We start from the raw sequence: 17,607 nt of genomic DNA, 5'->3' as shown, positions 1-17,607 counted from the left end.
GTTTATTTTAAGCATTTACTTAGTTAAAATAGGTGTCGTAATTCACTGTTAAAATAATTAGGTGGCGGCTCCTTAAGTTAAATAATTAGGAATCACCAATATATTGTACTATACTTTGACCCGGTTAAAATGGGGTATAACAATAACAACTTAATAATTCATAAACATTTAACAAATTAACAATTCATACACATTTAACAATTAATGAATTTGCCAAAAAAAAAAAAAGGGAACAGCGGCAAAAGCCACTGCCTAGCCGATCAAAGCAAAAAAAAAAAAAAATCGAAATTTGGCTCTTTTTTTTTTTAGAAATTAATGACGATTAAATGTTAAACATGCGTACAATATAATGTATATAACCAATTAATAACAAAAGTTCATAGTAGAAAACCTTAATCGAAGATTTTTGTAGAGTTGTGTTAATCGAGTTGTATGCCGCTTTTTTCCACAATTCGAGCTTAGAATCTTGCTCCTTGAGTTGAATATACCAATAATCTAAACTATTCCAACGAAAATTAATAGAAAAAGACTTTTTTTATGTGGGGACCACCTTAAATCGCCTCCAATGGCGTTTTTGAAAATTTTTAACGCCACTGGAGGGACCAGTGGTGGAGCCGAAGGGTTTTTATGGTGGACTCCTATAGCGCAGTATTTTATTGCGCTATAAGAGAGAGAGAGTTTGGTTTAGCGCAGTATTTTACTGCGCTAAAGCACTTAACGGCTCCGTCACGATTAAGTAGTTTAGCGCAGTATAAAGGTACTTTTGTATTAATTTTTTTTTTGAGTATTTTGATTTACTTTGATTTGATTGTTAATGGGTCATTTTGGTTCCGGACTCAAACACAAAGGGCAGTAGATTTTATAATAATATATCTAAAATTAAAGGAATGTAAGTTTAATAGAAAAAATTGAGTTTTGAGTATCAAATGATTTTCTAAAAAACAATAAATTAATTTTTGGGTTAATCCCTGCAAAGGAAATCACAGATTCCATTTTCATCACTAGCTCAAACTTCACCCAATTTGGAGTCCTGAAAATGGGATCATCATTGTTTGATGAAAAAGATTTCTTGGCATGCTGTGGCAGTACCAAATTCGCCGAGGAAATGGTATCAGCCGGACCTTTTTCAACCCATCAAGATGCCATTCATGCTGCCAGACATATCTGGTTCAACAAGGTTGCTTATATTAATACTCGTTTCTTGTTTCTTCCTTTCCACTTTACAGATGTTAATTACTAATCAATTTGAATTGATCAGGTTGATGTAAATGGGTGGCTTGAAGCTTTTGCTGCTCATCCACAAATTGGTCAAACCCCTTCCCAAAATCACACAACCCCTACTTTTGCCCAGTATACTTCTCTCTCTACCTCAAAGTTTTTCCTTTTATTTTCTTGTGCTAAGTTGATTTTGGGAAATGAGTTTCTTATGCCCAGTCTTTATTTTTTACTTCTTGCTTTTTACAGTTTGATTAAATCTTGCCACTTGCTTGGCAAGAAGGTAAATTGTGATCATGAATCCTGCTAAAGTTAGTTTTTTTTTTCTTTTTCTCAAGTTCAAATATTGGCTGGTTGGTGTTAGGTATTTAAAAGACAAATATCAAAGTTGTCAATACATAACATTGTTGTATCTAATATATTAGGTAAGAAATTTCCGAAACCAACTTAAGTATTTTTACAGTTGTGCTTCAAGTTATGTAAGTTCTTCAAATTGAATGGTGTTGCATGGTTATCACAACAAAATTGAATATAATGCTAATTGTGGGCTTCTTTTGGGCAAATCTTCAAGTTCTCTTATATGAGTGCTATTTAAAATTTCTGCCAGATGTGCTCACTTTTTATTTGTCTAATCTTGTATAATCATGCATTCTTTTTAACATTTGTATCTCTGCAATACTGAGCTATATGTTGGCCTTAGATGCTCAAGGTTCACAACAAAGTAAGATTGTACGAATTATGTGTGTCGAGAACTGCTTTAATGCTGTTGTTCTGTCCTGTGGCTTCCACATCCCCACCCTCAGACCGGAAGCTAAAATTTAATGTCTCCTATTGCAGGTGGAGCAAGGGAGAGCAGTCAACAGCTCTCACCACTGCTAATGAATCTACGTTACAGGTATTTTGATCTAAAGATATATGCAGTTTAAGAAATCTATGAATCAAATGTAAAATGGTACGTTGACCCTTTTTGGTTGTTGGTTGGGCCAATCGATTAAATTCTGTGCAAGTAGGTTAGCTTTTTACTTTGTGCATTCAACGTTGAGAGTTTGCTTAATAATTGATATTGCAGGAACTGTTTGAGTGGAATGCTCGCTATAGGGAGAAGTTTGGATTTGTCTTCTTGATATGTGCTTCAGGAAGAAGTGCCGCTGAGATACTTGCAGAGTTGAAGGTGAAGTCTCTAGATGTGAAGATTGAATGATCATTTATCTTTTAGTAACCTCAATTATAATCGTAAATGGTATAATCTTACATTTTGAGAGCAAAACCTTTTAACTTTCGGACACGAATCAATTGAGTTCCAAAAAATCCATTGGAGTATTTAGGGCAATCCTGCATTGCTAAAAGGTTAAGAGTTTCTGTTCCTGTCCCCCTGATATCAAGGGTCATGATAGACTCTCAGTTCGAACTTTATCTTGTGAACTTATTCTCCAAAGTTTGATATCTTGGCATCCTTACAACAGTTTATGCAAACCAGCAGAGTTTGATCTCTTGTTAGCTCATAGTGCATTGAGATATAGAAAATGAATATAGTTGATGTGAGAATGCCAAATCTGGCCTCCATCCCTTTGCATCATAAAGGAGTGATCTTTGGAAGTCCATCGTGAGTTGTAGGAAAATATAGTAGCTCTCATCCGATTAGGAAGAGCAAGGGCCAAAAGATGTCCTCATGGAAAAATAACATTCACTCATTGGGGGGGGGATGGACAATGCAATAGCTATGTCCAATGAATCAAGAAATAGGTGTTATTATTTGTCACGTATATAATCGAAAAGATGGTGAATGGACCCATAGTCTGCTCAAAAACTGAACTTTCATAAGATTCCAGTCAGAGTATCCTAATAAACAGAGATACATTGAGGAGCAATTTTCATTTCAATGGACAGGCTAGGTGGAGCTTTATACAAAACAGTTTGTTTTATCACAAGGTAAAACTTATCTGAGGCCAAGAGAGCAGCAGCAAAGCGGTTCGAGAGGAAATGCTAAAGTATCGGTGCACATTGCACGCATAATCTTTATAAGTTTGACCTATTAGAATTAAATAACAGAAATTTCCTCGGTTTGCTATATTCTTTGATGGCCTTCAATCACTGTTCTTCACATTTTAGAGATCATAGAGTAGAGTTCGTAGCCTTCTTTCCAAACAACAGACTATTTGTATTACTTTATCTACTGGGACAGTGGTGAAATAAACTTGTTATCTGTTTCGTCACTTAAGGATTGACCCATGTTCCGTTTCAACTTTATCTATTGTAGATACGGTACCAGAACAGACCAATAATTGAATTTGAGATTGCAGCCCAGGAGCAAATGAAAATAACTGAATTACGCCTTTCCAAGCTCTTCTCAGACAAAGCAGATACTGCTCCGACAATTAAACCCTTGTCTACAACTAATATTGCGACAAAAGCAGAAGGTGATTCCATCTCTTTATTTATCTTAGACGTTTATTAGCTTTAATTGCTTCTCTGTATTTACGCAATTATTATCTTAATCTCAAAATTTGAGAAGTTGCTCCTCATTCTCCCACTATACTGGCTTTACAGAGTTGTGTAAAAGTCCTTTCAATGTTTTCTAAATGAGCACAATTTCTTTCAGATCTTCTCTTCATAAACTTTACTATTGAAGGGCTTCAAATCTACTCTATTTTCTGGCCTATGAATCTCTAGTCATCGGATATGTTTAGCAATTATTTATGCCCTTCTTCCTGGAGTTTGTAGACAATGCCATCTGCAAAACATCTTTGCCTGGTCTTCTCAATTATTCAATTTTCTGATGCATCTTCTAGAGTAACTCTATTTCAAGTATGAAGTGATGCTAACTGTTTCTACAATTCAACTAATATTTAATATACACTTGAAAGTATAATCTCTATCTGCAGTTCCTAGTTCAGTACCATATGTTACATTTTCCATTGAACCTTAAATTGTAGAAGATCGTGTAAACATTATTGGAGCACATTTGACTGCTGCAACTGGAGCAAAACCAGCTCATATTCCAAAGAGAACTCGCCCGCCCATTACAACCCATGTTCTGGATACTAGTCGTGGATGTCCAGCGAGTGACATTGAAGTACGACTGGAGATGTGGAAAGACAACCTAGCAAGACCTCAATTTGGCGAAGCTGATATTGGTGGCTGGATATTACTAGGGTCTTCAGCTACAGACAAAGATGGTCGAAGTGGTCAGTTGATGAATATGGTTGAAGCTTTGGTCCCAGGTGTATACCGGATGAGTTTCAACACCGGTAAGTATAATCCTGATGGATTTTTTCCTTATGTCTCTATTGTGTTTGAGATCAAAGAATCGCAGAAATGGGATCATTTTCATGTTCCTCTGCTGCTTTCACCATTCTCACTCTCGACCTATCGAGGTAGCTAGTTTGACAAAAGTGGCTGGCAAGAGTTGAATATTTTCATGAGGAATAACATTGTACCTGTATTTGGAGGAATGAATCACTTAGCCTTTTGCTTTGACTGGAAATTGTATTTCTTCGATCAGCTTGTGTTTCAAGATTAAGCTATGACATAGTTATTGTATATATTAAAATTTCAAATCTTCCCAAAAAGCTTCAGAAACAACAAACAAAATTTAAGTGAGATATAACAGAGGGCAATTTTAACATGTAGTCAAAAGTAGAAGGTTAAATTTGAACCTTCTCGTGAAATACTTGGCACATCAATCCACCTTGTCAAGGTTTTGACCAGGTCAAAGTGTGTCCGGGCCAAGGCAAATACAAGACGATTTACTCATGATTAAGGTATCAATAGCTCGAAATGAAACAGAGGATAATTTACAACCGTACAGGGGTATTCCTGTCATATAGCATTAGACGTCAAGGTCCATGGACAGGTTTGAGCCAATCAAACGTCCACGATAATTGTTATTGAGCATGATAACTTGATAAATCAAAATTAAAATGGGGAAAATGGAAAAAACTATATGACATTTATATAATATTACTTTGATAAAATTTAAGGGGCTCAAAGGGATTAGTGGTCTCTGTAGAAGAGCTACAATCATACTAATATCTACAGACATTAACATCCTAAGCCGCATCGCAATCAGCGTTACACAGACTTTCCAGGCAAGTTTTGACCACATTGAGTCACATTTTTCGAGCTTGGATGCATGCCACATGAACTAGTATACGTGCAGCCGTAAATATTCTACTCAAACTTAATACATATATGTCAAAAAAAATTAAAGTTAAGAGTTTGATATATATTTTGAAAACCGTACTTTCAACTCCTAATTCGCAACTTCTAAATCCTTGATCTTCTTATTTCCTGATTTTAAACTCTTTAGACCAAATTTCCATAAAATTATTGTTGCATCAAGAATGTGGCACCGTAATATAGATTATTCCCATAAAATTAACATTTGGGCCAAAAAGAATAAAACTAAAATTAACATTTATAGTGTTATTTTTCTTCTCCACTCTATTTATGGTTCCTTTCTTCTTTTTTCCCTCATTTTCTAGTATGGGAATGTTTCTTGATTTCAAGGCCAAACCCATTGATAGCCCCTTATAGTCGTCAAGATTTTTTACTTGAACATCTCAACTAAACCTTGTTTCATTTAGACACCTGAGGTCGGACCCGTCTATGCCATTTAGACACTTTTCATTGACTTGACAACTTGCTTAATTTCCACACCAAATTGGCGCGTGAAGAGCCCAAAAAGCAGATTTTTTTTCTTTTAATTCTTTTTATTTCTTTCTTCTTCTTTATTCTTTTTCTCTTTCTTCTCCATTTAACAAACATTCCTCCATTGCTATCTTGTTCACCGGAAAAATGAAGACCGCCACCAACCTTTCTCTCCCTAAGTTTTTACGGGACAAGAAAGATGATTTTTTTTTTTGGATAAATCTATTTAATAAACAAAAGAAAAATAATATTCACAAAAAAGATTTAAAAAAAAAAAACTGAATTTACACCCTAACTCATGTTACTTCCGGAAGGAGAGGTTTCCCAACAAAAAGAAGACCAAGTTGATGCCTAGAGGAAATGATCTGTTCGAGGTACTTTAGAGACTCAATGACAATGCATACAAAATTGATCTTCCACTCGAATACCAAGTTCATAACACCTTCAATGTGTGTGACCTCTCCCCTATGGATGTGCATGATGATGACCCCTTAAATTTGAGAACAAATTCTTTTCAAGAAGGGGAGAATGATACAATCCGAGTTGCATCAAGACCTTTCACAAGGAGCCAAACAAGAGAACTTCAAGTTATGCAAGGGTTATTCATGAGGAGAGACATACCTGAGTACACTCTAGAGCCTTCTGAGGGATTCCAAGTATTCATGATAGCATGCGAGGGCGGTTTGGAGAAGATTGTTGAAGAGGGCCATGCTTGCAATGTGGCTATTACTTGAAGATTTGCAATTTCAAGTTTCATTGCCACAGAAGACATCTAAACAAGACCCTTACTTCATTAAGAGTAGAACTGTAACAACTTAGTTGTCTTCTTTATATTTCTAGTATAGATAGGAGTTTATTTCATTTGGAAGACAGATTATTTTGACTATTGATATTTGCTATTGTGAAACTCTTGAGAGTTGAGGGCTTGTGAAGCCTTTGATTGTGTAGTCGTTGAGAGGAAAGGTTGCTTGGGAGTCAAATCCCTTGAGGCCTTCCTAGGAATTTGGTGTTTCTTTTGTTCTTAATTTAGAGGTCTTAGTTTTCTATAACTTTGGTTGCTAAATTGGGTCTTAAGTTGTGTCAAATTATCTATCATTTTCTTTTCTTGCTTATTGTATTTTCGTTCTTATTCTTGCATCGGGTGGTGACTATCTTTATGCCATTAATGGAGTCTTTAGAAAGATTGAAGGTTTAAAATGGGTTAATTAATTTGATGAAAATTTTGAGAATTAACGGTTAGATTGTCTTTGGGTCTTCGTGGGGAACCTTTAGATGAAGTTATAACAAATTTGGAGGAGTTTCTCTTGAAAATTTGGATTAAAATCGTGGCTGGAATAAGAACACACATGAAGATGGTGAAGAACACCAAGAACAACTATTCATTTAAGAATTTTCAATGTGTCCTTTTTTTCTTCTTTTTTTTCATTTGTTAATAATGTGTCCTTTTTTGATTGGGTGTAAATCAAGTTTTTTAACTTTTTGAGAGTATTGCTGTTATTTTGTTATTAAATATTAAAATAGTTTTTTTTTTTACTATTAAAGACACATGTCCTCATTTTATTCGTCATTTGTCACATCAGCAACGAGTGTATTGCACACACTTTATAAATTTGGCTGATTCAGCGAAAAATGTCTACTGGAACAAATTTCGGATAGTATAAGTGTTTAGTAGAAAAACTTCTCAGCTTAAGTGTCTAAGTGGAAAATCTGGACGACTACAAGGGGCCACCGATGGATTTGGCCTGATTTTAGAGACTCGTTGCGCCTTATTTCCATAAATGTTTAAAGCAAACATATCAATAAGGAAAGTTACTTTTTTTCTCTCTCTATTTTTTTTTTTCTCGAACCACAAATAGTTGGATGTTTCTTATTACTAAGAAGGAAAATTACTTAGTTCTTTCTACTTCCTCTCCCCCCCCCCCCCCCCCCCCCCCCCTTTTTTTTTTTTGTATCTTTCCAAGAATTTAACACATGATGATACATGTAAAATATAAATAGGGGTGTCCCGGACCCTCCTCTATGTACCATCTTCACACAAAATAAATTTCTCTTCTTACATTCTTCTTCTTTCTAGTTGAATCCAATATGTCTTTTCAAACAACTGCTTTGGAGAACATTGTTCCTCTAGGAAATAGTAGTACTAATACAAAATTGAATAATGAAGATGGTTGGCATATCTCAAACAAATACCTTTGGGGTGTTTTAGGCTTCGTTGTGCTGGGCCTGCTCTATTATATCTATCACAGAGTCAAAAGAAGAAATTCCTCCACAAATAATGAGGCAAAGGATAGTGATCTTGAAGAAAGGGGTGGTGATGAGGCAAAAAAAAGTGATGATGCAAAAAAAATTGACGAGGGAAAAAAAAGTGATGATGCTACGTCTAAAGTGTAGAGGGAAGAAAATATAGTTCGACATTATTCTTTTTAAGTTTTGATATTATGTTAACTTTTTTGTTTCTTTTGTTACATTGTTTGGAGAGAGTGAGAAATTATTGTTACTTATGTTTTGCTTTACGTTCAAGTTTAATTTAGGTTTAATGAAGTTGTGATTTTTACCCGAATTTTCTTCTGTTTTTCATAATGTGTTGGATAGTTCTTTATTATTTATGCTTCCTCCCATCAAACTACTAACTTAGATATCAAGAAGGTTAATTAGTGCAATTTCTAGAAAGAGATGTTAAGCTATTAATGATCGATTTGGTTGAACGTCTAAAAGCAGAACTAAAATAATTTGATGGAAAAAAAAAATAAGGTAAATCTGAAGGACTTTCTCTTAACACTCTGTTTCTTAATGCGTTATTTCAGCATTGCTTGGTAGCACTCTGCCTATACTTTGTGTTTTAAGATGCACTGATGATGCATAGGACGAAAGGAGTAGTAGAAGCCTTTGTGGAAAGGCCATCGAAAAAGGGCCATATATTTCTAAAAGAAAAATATTTTCGACGACAAATGTTGAAAAGTTCAAAACTTTTGCAAAAACTCATAATTTCATAAAGTATTATGCTTCTGCAAAAAATCATAATTTTCGACTAACATTATTATTTCACAGTATTTTCATAACAGTATACAAATTTTCGACAAGCTTGCCGCAAAATACTTGTAGAAGAATTATATATTAATTTTGTTCCTTGTGTCATGATATAGCATTGGGCTGCATCCCAATTCTGCTTCAATCTGTTATTAGATGTTCCATGTACTCTTGTGGATTGGAATTCAAATTGACTGTATATTTACGTTTTAGACCCTCGTGGATTTCTTTTATGATATTGTCGTCTCGTGAAGTCAGAATTTTCATTAAGGAGATTCAAAACATAAGGAAATAAACATAGAAATTAAAGAAGCCGATGGGATTCAATATCTAATATATGTACATAAAAAATAATTTTAACCTTATATATGCAGTATAATTTTTCGACAAAGAGAATTCAAATGAACCCGTTGCAATACCCTAGCTCTGCCCATGATCTCATTGATACTACTACTATTTATAATGTTCTCTTTATATTATATCTATTCCATGAATGATTGCCTACTAGCATAAAGGAATAGATGTGAGTAATTTAATCGCTAAATTATCGGTCATGTTTCATCCCATTTTTGGTCATGAAACTATGTTAGAATAACGAGTAATGGTTGCATCTAATTAGTCACTGTTCTATACTTTGGTATTCTTCACGTTTTTTTTTTTAATTTTAAAAAAGGTTAATTCCAAAATTTAAGGAGTGCTTGAGCTTATTTTACCGTCACTCGGTCTTTCTATAGGCTTGTGTTGCATTTCTCTCTACAAAATTTAGTAGAAATGACATTACATCGTCACTTTCAATGATGTTATTTAAAAAATATTCCATATAACTATAGTTTACAATGTATTTAAAATTCAGTCACTTGGTTGCTGGCTTCTCTTGTTACACTTCTTCTGCAGCTCCCATTTGGATTTGGTGCTACAAGGAACTAAATCAAACGAGTTTTAAAAAAGTAGAACTTCTAGTAACCCAATTGCATGGGACAAAAGAAAACATCTTTATGGAGTTTCTAAGGTGCTCTGCTTGAATGCCAATGGCTTTATCGGGCGGCAGAAGAGTACATAGGTGCAACTGTAGAAATTGCAGTTCGAAATTCAGGACAGTGGCCTGAAGTTTGAACTTCTAAAATCACTGCCAACTACAAAAACTGAACTTCAGTCTTCAGTCTTCAGGGCACTAAAATTTGAATAAGTACAAGAACTGTTATATTTCAAACAACCACCCTAAAAATGACTACGGGTGCATTTAACCCCGAAATTTAAGGGTGTTCATTAATGATGCATTATGCTTTCGAACTGTTTGTATACGGTAGAAACCGGATATGAGTCATATCCGGAGAAACTATGGACTGGAGGAAGAAGAGGGCCGGGAGTTCGCACGAGGGGCGTCACACCTTCCCGGATAAGCGCTTTAATCGAAGCTGAGCAGGGGCATCCTTTGGTCCGGTCTCTGTGCCACCGATGGTTCGGAGACTCTACCCGAGGGTTCGTCACCGTTGATCCGGACACCGTTTGCCCGTGTATCCGTTGGTCCGTTATGACCGTTGCTGAAGCGCACTAGTGGTGTCACGTCATGGTCGGCCACCAACTATGCGTGTGTGAGACGGCGTCGTCAGTCCAATCCCACTAAATCCGTGCAGGGGCTGTCCTTTTTATTGGTATTTTATTAATTCCTATTGTATGAGGCCCATGGGCTCACTGCTATAAATAGGGTATATCTACCTCCCTTAAGGGGGTTGGACTCTTCTTACTTTCCAAAAACATTTGTAATAGAGGAACTTTTGTATACTAATTCTCCCATCATTTAATTCGGCCAAGGCCGCATGTTATTGTGATTAGCGCATTTTATCTATCAAGTATCATACATTGCTCACAAACCTATATATATCGCTAACCTTCAAATATTTTGTTTTCTTTGTCTAGTACTGATAACATCCAAATCCACCCTATTAATTAGAATGAGCACGGTCGTATGCAAATATATTTTACCCAACTATGAGTCGGGGTCGAATCCCACAGAGAACAATATGTAGGCGATTAGGAAAAGTAGGAATTTTTACCAACTACGCTAAAGCCAAACGATGGATAATATTTTGGTTTTGTTTGAGAGAAAATTATAACTAATGCAAAAATGTAAACTAACCTAGAAAACAAGTAAAATGATCAATGGCCACAAGCATGGATACAAGGGAGACTACGCTCAAGTAACGATCCAATGTATTTCATGATTTACAAATAATGGTGAATTTATATTACTTAGCCTCGGATAATGACTCTAAATTAGCTTCTTCCGAAGACTAACTAGACTACCTAATTGAATATCCCTAAAGCAATTAGGAGCATTAAGAACACCCGAATATGGCTACAAGTGGTGTCGCCTATTCCTAGGTCGATTTCCATTAGATGAGGGTTAACGCCCAAATTCTTGTTAATTAATCTTTCCCAATTCCGAGTTTGCCTCTTCCAAGTTTAAACCGAAATAAATGGGCAAGTCTTAGGGTTAGCTACTCCCTTAAGAATCATTCAAAATGAGATAAATTAAAGAAACAATAACTCACTTCATTAGGAATAAAATCATTCAACACATAAGCAAAACAAGAGATTCAATCCAAACTTAAACAATATATACTTCCATAAACAAGGTTCAAGTATTGAAATGAAATACTACACACATAAATATTCAATACCAAACAAGAAATTGAAGAAAGGATTAAGAATATCTCATTAAAGTGCTTCCAATCTTCTCCTCCAATGTGTTGGTGTGAAACCCTAGCCTCCAAGGACTTGTGTTGAGCCAAAGATGATCATGTTTTGTTGCCCTAAGTCTCTCTTTATGCCCAGATTTTTCCAAGTCAAAACAATGACAAAATATGCCCCAACTTTCAGTTTTTGCAGTTCTGCTCGTTTTTTGCAGTTCTGTCCCGTTTTTGCAAAACTGTCCAGTTTGGACAGTTTTGCAAAACTGTCCCATTTGGCCTCTTTTTGACTAAATTTTCACTTGGTTTCTTCTGATCACTTCTAAATCACATAAGACCTGTAAAATAGATGTAAATGATATTAAATACACTATTTTCTCAAGCAAATATAGCAAAAATATAAGATTAAAGAAGAGATAAGTTGGTAAAATACCAACTTATCAAACCCCCAAACTTAAACTATTGCTTGTCCTCAAGCAATTCAAAACATAAAATCTCTTTCTAAGGAATTGACTCAATAGTGCACCAACATCATACCAAATTAAAAAGTCTACTTTAAGCACAAAAACATGACTTTGATTGGTACCAACAATTAATTCAAAACATATGAATCACCAACTTCTTCTTAAAAACTTCATTTTCCTTTCAAGTGCTCAAACACCAAGTTGATCAAAGTAGCAATCAAGTCATGACACTAAAGCTTCAAAATTTGACTCATTATCACAAAACAACTTTCTTTTGTTCATTCCTCTCAATTGGAAAATGGAACAATTTCACAACTTAAATTCTCATGTGCCCTCACACTCAAGAAAGAATCCCACATTTAGAAAATGTAAGTCAAAACACAATGGGATATTAAATAGAAAGAATTAACTCTCTTCTCTCACAAAGATGTTCAATTGCACAAGTAGTACCATAAGCTTGCCCTTCATGTATTTCTCCACTAATATAGACACACTTGGTTCAAAATCAATTAGGACTTAAAGGGTTGTAATGTAGGCTTTTGGTTAAGGTAGGAACATAATTTGGAAATAGTGACTCAAAAACCTCCCTAAGCACTACAATTTTCAACAATCAAAGCACACTTCCTTTGAAATTTTTCCACCCTTTTCTTCATTTTTCATTTCACCAACTAGTCTTCCCTTTATTCACAACTCTTCATTATTCCTTCCTTTTTTTTTTCTTTTTCAAAATAACAAGGAAGTTTCCATTTTTTTTTTATTACTTCATTTTTTTTCTTTCACCTTAAAGTAACTCCCACATCACAACTTTTTCCAACTATCACCCCCAAATTTAGGCTTTTAGCCTACGTTTGCACTTTCAACGCACTTAAGGAGGTAGGGTACCAAAAGATGGATCAATGAAGAACAGAATGTTAAAGCTTGTAATATGGTTGCCAAAGAAAAGGTTAAAGGCTCAAAAGGGGTTGACTAGGGAAAATATGCAAGGGTAGGAAATTTAAGGCAACAAAAGCGGTTCAAGGAAGGCCTAACATCATTTTTCAAACCAAGTGTAGTTTAGGATTTCGCCTTGAAACTCATTCCGGGCAAGTTCTAGACCACAAATAATGCAAAAGAACTCACAAATAAACCTCATCACACATGGCACATGAAAACTCAAGTAGAATATGTATCCAAGAACCAATTGAAACAAATGAACTCAAAAAGTCATTCATAGCCTAAAGAGACTAATTAGTGAAAGTAAGAGCAAAAAATTAAATCTAAAAGTCACAACAAGAAACCTTACTTCAATCATTTTTCTTTTTCCAAAATCAAGAGTTCATATGTTAAGGTTTAAATAAGTTGGTACCAAGCAAGCCAAAAATTAGCCAAGGGGTAAAAAATCACATCCCAACACCATTTTTACTCCTAAACTACCTAACTAAGAACGGAAATAAAATAACAAAAGTGACTAATCCACAACATGCAAAAAGAACGAAATTTTCAAGAATTTGAGCAAGTTCCATTTGTAACATTTATCCACAGCCACACCAACAGTCACAAAATAAACCCGACAAGGGCACACAATCAAGCATAACCAAAATATAGCGTGCTACCACATGCCACCCCCAACTAAAAACATTGCAGTGTCCTCACTGCACAAGCAAAAACTGGACAGTTTTTCAGAACTGGACAGTTTTGCAGAAACTGGACAGTTTTGCAGAAACTGGACAATTTTTCAGAACTGGACAGTTTTACAAAAACTGGAGAGTTTCTGCAATTTTCAGCAACTACTGGTTTGGGGCTGTCCGAAAATTCGACCTGCTCAAAACAACTCCAAAAATTCTGAAACTTTGCAGATTAGTCAAAAACCATAAACAAAACTATTCTAAAAAAAACAAATTTCAAAAATAATTTAAATTTTTTAAAACGATGGGTTGCCTCCCACCAAGCGCTTAAGTTAATGTCGCGGCACGACGGTTACCTTTTACCACTTTTCCCTCCATTTGGAAGATATGAATTTGCGCCCCAACTTTGAATCAAGATTCCGGTGATGCTCATGAGGCGGTGGTAGGAAAGCAAAGAGGCCAACTCTCGGATGTCGCATTTTGCACTTTTTGGCCTTTGAGTGAGGAATGCCCTTTTGTCTTCTTGGCATAGCAAACTTCAAAATAAAAACGCTTTCTTCTTCATATCCAAAATTCTCCATTGGCTTGTTTGGTTCAACTTCCATATCATCAACCAAGCACAATGTTGAAAAATGTTTCGAATGTGGTCCAACGCGCTCAAATTTCAAATTTGCATGAATTTTGACATCCTTACCCATAAATGAACTAGAGTCTTCAAAAACGATTTCATGAACTTTTTTATGCAACTCTAGTATCATTTCTTCAATCTCGGCATCATTCACTATTTTTGGATTTGTTGGTTGGTAATTTATCATTAGCTCTTGAAAATCAATAGTGACCACTTCTTCATTGGAAATCAACTTAAAACTACTATCCATGGCCTTTTGATGTTGAGCGTCACATGCCTCAATCTTTGCATTCAATTCGGCCTCCAATTTTTTTTTAGCAATTTCAAGTAACTCCACTTCTTGACTTTTCTCTACATGCATTTTTAGCAATTCTTCTATCATCCGTGAAAAGCCATCACGGTGATCCCCATAGAGTTCAAGTTGTTGAGCTTGATTCATTAGCCAATCTTGGCTCATAATATCCACTTTGTCAAGTTTGTCTTCATGGTGAGAATCGTCCAAAGCTTGTAAAAATCCTAACGTGGTGAAATCCATGTTTTGGATAGTTTCATCATCTCCATATTGAACTACTTCCCACCATTTGGCCACAATTTTCCCATATTTTTCATTTCTCCCCATAATGCCACTCAACATTTCCTCAATTTCCTCTTTTCGAGTATTGGAGATTTCTTCTTTATGACTTGGCTCATGTTCTTCAAGTTGAACCACTTCTTCAATTTCACAACTCTTGTTGGGGTCACAAGAATTTTCGGGCTCATCTTGTAAATTTGAAATCTCTTCTTCAACTACTTCATTTTGAGGAATAAGCACATCCATGGAAATTGAAAAATTTTCATCCTCAAGTGATTTGTTCATTTCCAAAATGGATTGCCCGGCGAGTTCTCGCTCCTCCTCCTTTTCCCGGTCAAAGTATGCTTGGAGCAATTCCATGATACCTTCATATCCGGTACTTTGCCCTTCGTTTGCCATATCATTGTTCCTATCAAACTCAAAAGCAGAACTAGTATTTTCATTAGAACAACTTGGGGGAGGGGAAGGAAAATAATTAGGACAATCACTCCAATGTCCATTTTGACCACCACATATATTACAAATATTCTCATCATAGGATTGAGACGGTGCACACATCTCTCTCCCGGGAGCATTTTCACAATCTTGCCAAAAGTGAGGTCCTCCACAATATGGACATGGGTCATCAAAGTATGAACAACTACCATCCAACTAATTTTCATTATATGATGCCATTTTGTTTTTAGCAAAAGCAAAAACTGGACAGTTTTGCAAAAGCAAAAACTGGACAGTTTTTTCAGAAACTGGACAGTTTTGCAGAAGCAAAATCTGGACAGTTTTTCAGAAACTGTACAGTTTTGCAAGAGCAAAATCTGGACAGTTTTGCAAAAATCAAAAACTGATCAGTTTTTTTTTTTAATTTTTATTTATATAAAGCAAAGAAAGTTTGGACCAAAGCAAGTTAGCTTAAATCCCAAACTAACCCAAATACGCCAAATTATTCCCCGGCAACGGCGCCATTTTTGATAACGTCCAAATCCACCCTATTAATTAGAATGAGCACGGTCGTATGCAAATATATTTTACCCAACTATGAGTCGGGGTCGAATCCCACAGAGAACAATATGTAGGCGATTAGGAAAAGTAGGAATTTTTACCAACTACGCTAAAGCCAAACGATGGATAATATTTTGGTTTTGTTTGAGAGAAAATTATAACTAATGCAAAAATGTAAACTAACCTAGAAAGCAAGTAAAATGATCAATGGCCACAAGCATGGATACAAGGGAGACTACGCTCAAGTAACGATCCAATGTATTTCATGATTTACAAATAATGGTGAATTTATATTACTTAGCCTCGGATAATGACTCTAAATTAGCTTCTTCCGAAGACTAACTAGACTACCTAATTGAATATCCCTAAAGCAATTAGGAGCATTAAGAACACCCGAATATGGCTACAAGTGGTGTCGCCTATTCCTAGGTCGATTTCCATTAGATGAGGGTTAACGCCCAAATTCTTGTTAATTAATCTTTCCCAATCCCGAGTTTGCCTATTCCAAGTTTAAACCGAAATAAATGGGCAAGTCTTAGGGTTAGCTACTCCCTTAAGAATCATTCAAAATGAGATTAATTAAAGAAACAATAACTCACTTCATTAGGAATAAAATCATTCAACACATAAGCAAAACAAGAGATTCAATCCAAACTTAAACAATATATACTTCCATAAACAAGGTTCAAGTATTGAAATGAAATACTACACACTTAAATATTCAATACCAAACAAGAAATTGAAGAAAGGATTAAGAATATCTCATTAAAGTACTTCCAATCTTCTCCTCCAATGTGTTGGTGTGAAACCCTAGCCTCCAAGGACTTGTGTTGAGCCAAAGATGATCATGTTTTGTTGCCCTAAGCCTCTCTTTATGCCCAGATTTTTCCAAGTCAAAACAATGACAAAATATGCCCCAACTTTCAGTTTTTGCAGTTCTGCCCGTTTTTTGCAGTTCTGTCCCGTTTTTGCAAAACTGTCCCATTTGGCCTCTTTTTGACTAAATTTTCACTTGGTTTCTTCTGATCACTTCTAAATCACATAAGACCTGTAAAATAGATGTAAATGATATTAAATACACTATTTTCTCAAGCAAATATAGCAAAAATATAAGATTAAAGAAGAGATAAGTTGGTAAAATACCAACTTATCAAGTACACATCAAGAACAAAACACATATCCTATACCCATCTATAAATTTAATTGATCACCCGAATCTGGGGTAAACAGTTTGGCGCCCACTGTGGGGCTAGGATAATAGTGGTCTTTGGCCTTGATTTCTACCATATTCATCAAAGCCAAAAACGTCCCTACCCATCTCTGTGAAAACGGTTCAAATGGCTGACGTCGAGCAATCCGGTCATGTCAATAATGCCGAGATCGTGGCGAAAAACGAAGGGAGCGGACTGCGGGCATTACCGAACCCCGTTGATTCGAGGGAAGGACTCAACCGGCAAAATATCGTAGATCAAGAGAACGCCGTCCCACCGGCGACCGACCCCCTAAACACTCATCATTCCGTTACATTGTCCCGGGATCGGGGCCGGAGAGAACCGGGGTCACCAAACGATGGCATTAACTTGCGATTAATCTTTGAAATGTTACAGGAACAAAGGGCGGCAATTGCCGAGCAAGGATTAGCGATTGCCCGACTGCAGAGCGGAAAGGGTGAAGCTGGGCCTGAAAAAGCTAAGGGTACAGCGGAAATCGGAAGGAACGAGCCACGGGTGGTCGAGAGTGATGATTCTGGGGCCGGATCCTC

At 35.9% G+C, this 17,607-nt stretch overlaps 1 protein-coding gene across 2 annotated transcripts; it reads left to right on the top strand.

Moving 5' to 3' along the window:
- Positions 1 to 888: 888 nt before the first annotated feature.
- Positions 889 to 4,716, top strand: LOC132645154 (uric acid degradation bifunctional protein TTL). Of its 2 annotated transcripts, none has more exons than XM_060361950.1 (6): positions 889 to 1,177; positions 1,259 to 1,350; positions 2,053 to 2,110; positions 2,285 to 2,386; positions 3,473 to 3,632; positions 4,152 to 4,716. In XM_060361950.1, the coding sequence occupies exons 1-6, from the start codon at positions 1,037 to 1,039 to the stop codon at positions 4,595 to 4,597; spliced, it is 999 nt and encodes a 332-aa protein (XP_060217933.1). In that variant the 5' UTR covers positions 889 to 1,036; the 3' UTR covers positions 4,598 to 4,716. The 2 variants fall into 2 exon arrangements, with proteins under 2 accessions (XP_060217933.1, XP_060217932.1); XM_060361949.1 differs by having other exon boundaries at positions 890 to 1,177; positions 4,149 to 4,716.
- Positions 4,717 to 17,607: the final 12,891 nt, after the last annotated feature.

Source organism: Lycium barbarum, chromosome 6 (genome assembly GCF_019175385.1).
Source record: "Lycium barbarum isolate Lr01 chromosome 6, ASM1917538v2, whole genome shotgun sequence".
NCBI lineage: Eukaryota > Viridiplantae > Streptophyta > Magnoliopsida > Solanales > Solanaceae > Lycium > Lycium barbarum.
This window is presented reverse-complemented; position numbering and strand designations above follow the sequence as displayed.

Coding starts and splice junctions, on each gene's coding strand:
- LOC132645154 (XM_060361949.1), top strand. CDS start 1,037: ATGGGATCATCATTGTTTGATGAAAAAGATTTCTTGGCATGCTGTGGC. Junction 1,178..1,258: donor GACATATCTGGTTCAACAAG/GTTGCTTATATT, acceptor TGAATTGATCAG/GTTGATGTAAATGGGTGGCT. Junction 2,111..2,284: donor CTAATGAATCTACGTTACAG/GTATTTTGATCT, acceptor TTGATATTGCAG/GAACTGTTTGAGTGGAATGC.